Source organism: Gigantopelta aegis, chromosome 9 (genome assembly GCF_016097555.1).
Source record: "Gigantopelta aegis isolate Gae_Host chromosome 9, Gae_host_genome, whole genome shotgun sequence".
Taxonomy (NCBI): Eukaryota; Metazoa; Mollusca; class Gastropoda; order Neomphalida; family Peltospiridae; genus Gigantopelta; species Gigantopelta aegis.
Genome location: NC_054707.1, coordinates 49,902,127 through 49,911,800, shown reverse-complemented (window position 1 = coordinate 49,911,800; position 9,674 = coordinate 49,902,127). Strand labels below are relative to the sequence as shown.

Sequence of the window (9,674 nt, the reverse complement as noted above, 5' to 3'; positions counted from 1 at the left end):
GACATTTTGAAACCATGTGATAAATTTATTTTGTATCGCACATATGTGCAATCTGGACCGAACTTTTAGATGGGGAATTCCCTTTTTATTTTTACTGCAGTTAGCGTCTTTTATTTACCGTCATATGATTTATAAATTATGTCACATCGTATTTGAAACTGTACACAAGGCTGCCACAGAGTATGATTCTTAACATTAAGCAAATCCACGAAAGGAGTTTTGATAATAGATTTAAGTGTTGTTATGACATTAAATTAAAAAACGTTTTTGTAAAACATGAAAGAAGGCATGTAATAAATACAGAACTTCACATGCGTTGTTTTCGCTTCCTATTTATTTCACTCGTTCATTTTGCGAAAGAACACACCACTCAACCGCTATGTGGTCTCATATATATTCTTGCACAAAATAAACTTGTGTAATGAATAGGAATCGTAAAACAATGTACATTAAGTTCTGTATATGTATTACATTATAAGAAAATCACAACTACATGTACAGTGTTTAAAACTGGATCTGTTTATTACAGTGTCATTCACACATAATTATAGTATAATTATTTGTTCAAAAGGTCATGAAATTCTCCAAGAATTAGCACATCTAGCTAAAAATATGTTGTGCTAATTAAGACCCAAAACATTTTTGTTAAACAAAGTCCAAATCAAACCAACTCCACTATATCGTTTTCCCAGACGATGTTTCCATGTTAAATACAGCATCTAAATGCAACCTGTCCACATGACTTGTCCCTAAATGTTTTAAATGAATTTTAAAATGTTGTGGACATGAATATGTACAGTAAAAATCCTATTCATCATCATGTTGTCATTTTGTTGATTCTTCTAAATACGCAAGCAAATCAGCTCTCTCCTGCGGCTTCTTCATGCCTGCGAAGATCATCTTTGTTCCAGGGATGTACTTCTTCGGATTCTCCAGGTAAACCCACAACGTGTCCTTAGACCAAACGATACCTGCAAAATTAACACATGGTCATCGAAGTAAATTCAAATAGTTTTATTTCGCAAATTGACTCGACGCCCATGGCTTTAACTTTTGGAATTTTCAGTTTCATTTTTTTTACAAATGTCATTATTAAACTAAGAATTTAAAAGAGTAATATTAAACACATACTTGTATTTATTCAAATTAATATACCAGCATCTATTTTGCATTATGAGGGAAAATGTGTTGGTGAAGAGTTGAATACATGTACTGTAAAACATGAAATTAATGCCGGTATAAAATAATGTGCCATCTCAACACGGCCAGAAATGCGTGTATTAATTAATACGAAGACCGTAAGTTAGCTTGCATGATGATCACGGTAACCTGTCTATAGTTCAACGGTAACCTGTCTATGAGTTCAACTCGGGTACGAGTCCGACGTTTTCAGAGATGGCTCTGTTGATAATTAGCTGTGAATGCAAGGCAAGTTTTACAATGAGCCATTCTCATGTTGTCAGAACAATTGACTACTAGTACAAGTATTCAATGCCATTAGTTAGTTGGGTTACAATTATGCAAATAGCAGTGTTCGAGATTAACAGTATCCCGATTATCCTGGGGATACCAGAATTTAATTCTGGACACCAGACTTAAATAACCCAGTATCCCACCAGGATACCATATAATGTTTTGTTATTTAATCCTGCGTTTTTATTTTTCGCTGAAACAATTAAAGTTGTCATTTACTGGTGAAGTTGAGTGACAGTATTTTCGAGCTACACTGGAGCAATAGCAACGTAGCATGAGACTGGGAATGAGAACAGTGTCGTTCAAGTTTGTTACGATGTAATTTATGAATTTCATTTAAGTGGGATACTAAATTCTCATGTGGGATACCAGATTTTGAAATATTAGTATCCAACTGAGATACTGTCCAAAAAATTTAATCTCAAACACTGAAGAGGAACTCTGTTGACTACCTATATACTCAATGCCACATTTAACTCACTGTCAAACTGAGCTACCTATATAGGACACTAAACTTTATTTTTATACCACAAAACTTGTAACGATGTGGAAGGAGTATGTTAATGTGACCAGTAACGTGAAGATAGGTTTGCCAGACCCAAGCAAAGTGTCAACTCCCGAGAAAGCTGCCCGGACGGAAACGGTCAACAAAACCATTTATAATAGAAGATGGTAAAACACCTGAAACTATCGTCAGTCGCCGTGGGGTTAAACGGAAACGAGTGAACAACCACTTTTCTCCTGAAATGAGGGCCAAGATAGCCAAGTATGCTGCAGAGAATGGCAACGCTCTAGCTGCGAAACAGTTTGTTGGATGTCAGTCTTGGAGAAAGTGCTGTTCGTGTTATGAAGAAAGCCTATATTGCTGCCAAGAAGAATGACAAACTGGCCGACATTACAGAACTAGTACACAAACAACGTGGACGACCTCTGTTAGGGGAATGGACTGATTGGTTAAGGTGCATGTAACCGCTATACGCGAAGCAGGTGGCATTGTAAACAGAAATATAGTTTTGGTGACTGCCAGAGGTATCGACATTCACGAAAATAAATCACTTCTTGCAAAAAATGGAGGGCCAATTAAGACTGATTTATCTTGGGCAGCTTCATTCCTAAAAAGAATTGGATTTGTCAAGCGCAAAGGTACTAAAGCTGCGAGGAAAGTGCCTGAAGATTTTGAAAACCAGAAGAGTATTGCGGAAGTAGGGAAGATATAACTGGTACGTGTGATTTGTGTTTAATTGAAGGTGTTTTCCTGTTGTGCTTGACATTTAAAATGAAATAAAACACCCATTTGTTCACCGTTTTCAGGTTCTTTGTTTTATTTACTTTGCTTACGTTACCAGTATTTTACAAACATAAATGTGTTGTAAAATTAATGCGTCAGATGCCTTCACACATTTTTCGCATTAGTTTCTCTCACGCATTAATTTCATGTTTTACAGTATATCTTTATATAATAATAAAAGATGGGAATTATTTACATTTAGATTGTTAATTTTTTTACTCCAAAATTGGAAATAAAAAGGACACAGCCTTTGGGGAATGGTGCCCATTATCGGGGTCTAGAAACAGCTGACCAAACACTAAAATATTTAATAATGTAAATACTATAATAGGATATAATTAACTTAAAAAATTTCAATCTAAGCTTTTATTGGATATTTCATTCAGACAACAAAGCTAATATTAAGACACATGAATGAATGCAACAATACTGAACAAAATGTTCTCTGAAACCTCCTCCTCGACTTTCAACAAATAAAAAAAGAAACTAGCAAAGTTTGCTTACCTTTATTTTTGTTTGCATCAGTGTAATTAAATCCAGCAGCCTGTCCCGTTTTTCGTCCCATCATACCATTAAGACATGGCCCGGTTTTGTGCTTGCCACCCGCTTCTACAACATGGCACTGAGCACACCTCTGAATAAAGAGCTTCTTTCCCTTCTCAACATTTCCGGGCGGGATGTCTGCCATTTGTCACCTACAGTAAATAAACAATACAACATGGTTAAAGTTTTAACACTGATATTAGATTCTGATGGTCAATTTTTAGTGATAATTTTGTTCATAATTATTAATGACCGAAATTGTTAATCAGACTAATAAAAAAGGCTTTAAGTAGTGAATACCACCAATACAAATAAGAGGCCACATCATCTTGATAGTTCACAAAACTCTTTTTGTATTAGAAGATATCATAATGTTAGTATTATTATCAAAGCATCAACCTAACTTGTTTTAGTTCCATGACTAACCTTTTAACCAACAATTTTTAAAAATTAAATTTGAAATTTGTGGTGTTAATATTTTTTATTTTAATATTTAACAGACTAGATCTGTTAATTTTATTAATCCTCAGTACAAAAAAGCACAAACAATTTTTTTTTTTAAATGAAAACACCTCTGCCAGTCATCTGTATTACTGAACATAAATTTGGGGGCAAATTGACAAATAGTTTGGGACGAACCGACAATGGGGCGAAGCGACTGGTACCCACCTAGAATGGTTAAACTGCACTACAACAGCAGCCACTATAGTCATTTAAACATCTATCTGACAGTTAAAAAGCAACAATTTTGTGTTAAAGGGACATTCCTGACTTTGCTGCACTTGTTAAGATGTTATCGACTAACAGACTTTTTAACGATTGTAATTACATATCAAATATATTTTTCTGCATAACATATTAGTGGCTGTATATTAAACGTGTTTCTGATTGTTCTAATATTTGTACTAGGTTAAATTTCATTTTATTTCCAAAATACGTACAAACGTACAAAATTATTTGAAGACAAATCCAGTATGGGCTTTTTACAAATATTAAGACAACCTGAAACACATTGAATATACAGACACTGATATTCTAAACATGAAAATATATTTAATATGCAAGTTTAATCGTAGAGATATTTTATTAGTTGGAAACATCTTACAATGCAGCAAACTCGGGAATGTCCCTTTAAGAGTAAATTCAAATGAATTCATTGTTCATTTTATGTGTAGGTTTACTTATGAAAATATATTATTTTCCACCAAACAATCTATCTGAAGATGTTGCTAGGACATTTTGGCAAATTGTGCTCTGCAGTTTAGCATTGCTGAAAATAAAAATATCTGTGGGTTGGCACCTCTATGGACATTTTGCAGGCCTCCGACTCACCTGAGAATCGAAAATCGGCATAAGCAATTTACCTTTTAAATAAACAGTTAACTTATGTATGTCCATCTAGACGATGTACTTAATTTAATAGGTTAACTTAAAGGGACATATCCTAGTTTCAACTCGTAAAAATTAACACTAAGTTTAGTTAATCTACAATTTGTACAAACCTGTAACACATTTGGATAAAGTTACAATTGAGTGAAACATGAGTCTGTGACTTTGAAATGGTGAAATACCCTCTAAAAATATACTAAAAGTTGACTCCATAACTGTTATTTCTCAGACGCACGTGCGTTTTTAAAAATATGAGAAATGCATTTTGTGACATTAAAGGGACACACCCTAGTTATGGCTATTTGTTAACCATTACGGCATTGTTTTTCGCTATTAAACCCCATTTTTCACAAATAAAATTGCACTTTACTTACATTTTATTATTTAGAATCAGTGTTCGAGATTAAAATTTTTGGGCAGTATCCCAGTTGGATACTAACATTTCAAAATCTGGTATTCCACCTGAAAATTTAGTATTATATGGTATCCCTGTGGGATACTGGGTTCTTGAAGTCTGGTATCCAAAATTAAATTCTGATATCCCTGGGATATCGGAATACCGTTAATCTTGAACACTGTTTAGAATACACATTTCCATTCACCTGAAGTGCTTTTTGGTAATCCTGATGTTTGTAAAACCACGAAATGCATTTTTTCACAAGACGTTCTGTCGAGAAAAAAACGTTAAGCAAGCGAGGTCCAATCTATTTTTAGAGGGGATATTTCCATTTCAGTCACAGACGTTGGTATATCACGTGACCGTTATCATTTTGGTTCGGTTTGTTTTCTCGTGCACGGTTCGCGCAATCTACATCCGATTTGTTGTTGTTCATTTGTGAAATTTTTCTTCACAGTTCGTGAACATTTTCAGTAACAATAAAGTTCAGACAAGTAAGTATCTCAATACAAAACGTTACAAACCCTTAAAACCAATAATTTTGCTAAGTCTTACGATATCTGAAGAGGGGATACAACCAGGACAGAACAGTTGGAACATGTCCAGGAGAGGTGAAACGAACGCACCCCAAGTCTGTGAAATTTGTCGTGACGTAGGCATTGGTGTGCTTCGAGCGACATCTACCGGTGACATCAGAATACTAACTTTCAAAATTATTTCAAGCAATTGGGACATGGGGATTCCCATGGTATTTATCGATATAAAACCTGCTTTTTCACTCCATTTGATAAAAACGTGATCTAAATGTGTCACAGGTTTGTAGATTAACCAAATTATAATTTATTTTCGCTGGATGGAACTAGGGTGTGCGGCTTTAAAAAGACCAGGATGGCCAAAAACACTTCCAGGGATCGATTTTGGCCCACAGCACTACGGCTATTGCCGTAGGTGCCCTTGTTACTGGACGCGGTGCCCCGATAAATTGGACCGTGTCCACGGCCATAAGTAGCCGTGGTTGCCTTCCTTGTATGCCCTAGTGCCCTTCTCATGCCTGGTACCAACTAAATTGAACTTTGCAGCATTTGTCACTTGCCGTGTATTCGTCCATAAGAACAGAAATCCAAAGAAATTATTGCTGACTCTCAGACACACAATTTCGATGGGCGCAGCCATATTGTTATTGTTTACAAGCCACAGATCCGAGAACCATGTGGTCGCCGAGAAGTAACTGCGCAGTCGCTCTATAAAGACTGTTCTGCGCAGGGAACCTCATCTCTCACTCGCATCAGTGAAAACTTTACAGAAAGTGGCCTTGGTGCCCTACCCTTAAAAGAAATGTTGCCCTTGGTGCCCCAAAAATTTCCTCAAACCCAAAGCCAAAATGGCCTTGCCCTGAAATTTTTTAATTTCTACCCCTGCACTTCGAATGTAAACTAGGGTATGTCCCTTTAATGAAAAATTGGTCACACAAAACTAAATTTGTGGAAATAACCCAGATTCAGAGACGTTTTGCCTACTCTTTTTCTATTGTCATTGAGATAATTTAACTTGATAGAAGGCAATGTTTCTTTAAAAAATAGGTAAACTACAAGCTGCAAATAAGACATTCACTGGTCATTAATACTCTGTACTATATATAGGCCTACTTGAATTATTTTCATAATATATAATTATATATTATATAATGATACAACCTAAAGCAAGATCACGTATACATTACCCAGTTAATGACTTCAACTAACGTGAGATAAACAACAAAAGCTGTTAACATTTCCCAGAGACATAATCATCAGTTGTACTTATATTAATTATTAAAAATATATAATTATAGAATCCAGGTGTTTCAAGCACGATGCACATCGAAACAACAAAACGACCTTGTTCATTTTAGCATGACCTTCTATACTTTTATCCCGTATCCTGAAAGGATTTATTAAATTCTGCATCATACGTAAAATAGAAATATTATTAAAGCATTTTATATATGAAGCAATCAACCAAAGAGAGTGCATACATCTATAAACGTATAATTAATGACATTTAATTCCTGCTCATTCGAGTCATTGTGATGTCCAAAAATGACAGCTCGTGTTTTAACGCCGGCTAATAAAAAGCAATGTCTAAAGAAAACTGTTTGGATACATGAATATAGTTAACACACATATTTCAAAATCCAACATTTAAACACTCCAAATTTATAAAATATTTAAAATCATAATACGCACCAAGTTGATTTTACAACCGACGATCAAACGAAGAAAAACGTGTCTAACCTCTCACGAGAAATATGGCCGAAATAGTGAGGATCTGTGACGTCACTTAGAGGTCATGGGAACCATTCATTTTTTTAGAAAAGGGGTGTAAAATCTCTGACATGGCGTAACAAATGCTAATTAATTCATGGAGTTTTCATATATAATATCCATTAGTAATCGTACTGAAACATATTACTTAGGGATATAAGCAGTATCATTTCCGTGTGTGAATTATTCACCATCTTTATCCACTTTACACCTTTCAAGCATACACCAAATGCAATCCAAACAACTGGTCCCATTATCAAGCGGGATGACGAAATTGTTCGGTTTAACAGCAAAGGCACGTCCCCCTGAAACACGGGCACGTACCAACTTGTAGCGAGCACAGGCACGTATCGACTTGGGGGCAAGGGGAAGGGGGAGGGACGTTTGTACCACAACGAATTGGTATGGGTATAACTATTGCCCTTAATTCATACTCAGAGAGAGAAAAAAAATAAGTTAAACTTAAATCAGGCGTGTATGCAGAGGCGTGATTCCTTGGGTCGAAACTCCCTTGAGCAGAAGTGAACTCTCAGTCTCTGCTCAAAGTTTCTTCTTTTTACCCTCTTTCCTTTAAAAAAAATAAATTATAATTAATATATACTGCGTGATATTTTGCGACAGTAAATGTAAGAAATCATCAGATTAATTCGTAAAGTTGTTTATTGTAAGTCATTATTTTTTTTGATCCTCGAGCTGAACATTACGTGTTAGCCCGCCATAGTTTAACTTTAGCTCCACCTGCATTCATTGTTTTTTTGTTGTTTTTTCGAATACATGCCAGTAAAACTTGTTTCTTTCTTTTTTCTTTGCTTTTTAAACAAAAAATTCGGTGAAAGAAGTAGTACGATGATTGTTTATTGCAAATTTACATTAAAAATAAAATATAATAATAAATAAAATATAGGCCTATTGCACTTCATTGAAAAATAAAAACAAACAACAGCATTTGCCAAATAAAAAAAACAAATGCATCAACCGTAAGATTACAAAACTCCAAGGTTGAAAATAATGCACTTATTCAATTCATTAACAGCTCAGCACTATCGTCGGTATAGGTGTGTGAGTAGGAATCCTCCAGCTGAAAGGTGAATGATCTGGCCTCAACTCCACGATTCCCCCACCCCACCCCACACACACTGTCACCTCTTTCATATCTTGGTACTCAGGGTTCGAAATTGTACCTAGTAGGAGGGGAGGGGATCCTTTATCTCCAATACTGTCCCCTTAGTTATTCCATAATTAGTTTATGTTTAGCACGGCCATGGGTGTAGTAGGCTAATTGAATCAAATATGTTTGGGTTTTGTTTTATTATTATTATTATTATATAGATAGATAGATAGATAGATAGACAGACAGACAGACAGACAGACAGACAGACAGACAGACAGACAGACAGACAGACAGACAGACAGACAGACAGACAGACAGACAGACAGACAGACAGACAGACAGACACATATACATTTACATACATACATACATACATGTATTTTTGTAACGTACTTCAATAGAGCGTTAACCGGCCTCGGTGGCGTCGTGGTTAAGCCATCGGTCTACAGGCTGGTAGGTACTGGGTTCGGATCCTAGTCGAGGCATGGGAATTTTTAAACCTGATACCGACTCCAAACCCTGAGTGAGTGTTCCGCAAGGCTCAATGGGTAAGTGTAAACCACTTGCACCGACCAGTGATCCATAACTGGTTCAACAAAGGACATGGTTTGTGCTATCCTGCCTGTGGGAAGCACAAATAAAAGATCCCTTGCTGCTAATCGGAAAGAGTAGCCCATGAAGTGGCGACAGCGGGTTTCCTCTCAAAATCTGTGTGGTCCTTAACCATATGTCTGACGCCATATAACCGTAAACAAAATGTGTTGAGTGCGTCGTTAAATAAAACATTTCTTTCTTTTCAATAGAGCGTTACGAATGACTAGTTTTAAATACAAGGGAGATAAGCGATATCGTGCGTAATATGGCTGTACTGAAGAGTTATCTCTCATAGTCTATATATCGCAAGTCCTTAATTAATTTTGCCTATTTAACACATTTGCTTCAATTTTAACAGTACAGTTGTAAAACAATGAATTATTTAAATTTTCACTGCTGTTATTTCTTATATTTACAGTGCTTTACTTTGTCCCAAATTGATGTCGCAAGTTTTTAGGAGCTAATTTTTACAATAATATTCACAAGATTATAATTTTTTGTAACTAAATAGTAATTTTAAATATTAAGTCATTATCCTACCCAAGATATTGTTTCTCAGGTTCGCTGATTATATAT

General features: G+C 35.5%; 1 protein-coding gene across 1 annotated transcript; it reads right to left on the bottom strand.

The window, feature by feature from the left end:
• Window positions 1–498: 498 nt before the first annotated feature.
• On the bottom strand, window positions 499–7,469 carry LOC121380573 (cytochrome c-like). Its single transcript, XM_041509451.1, has 3 exons — window positions 7,316–7,469; window positions 3,266–3,456; window positions 499–971 (listed from the first exon to the last, which is right to left on the bottom strand). The coding sequence occupies exons 2-3, from the start codon at window positions 3,447–3,449 to the stop codon at window positions 826–828; spliced, it is 330 nt and encodes a 109-aa protein (XP_041365385.1). The 5' UTR covers window positions 3,450–3,456; window positions 7,316–7,469; the 3' UTR covers window positions 499–825.
• Window positions 7,470–9,674: the final 2,205 nt, after the last annotated feature.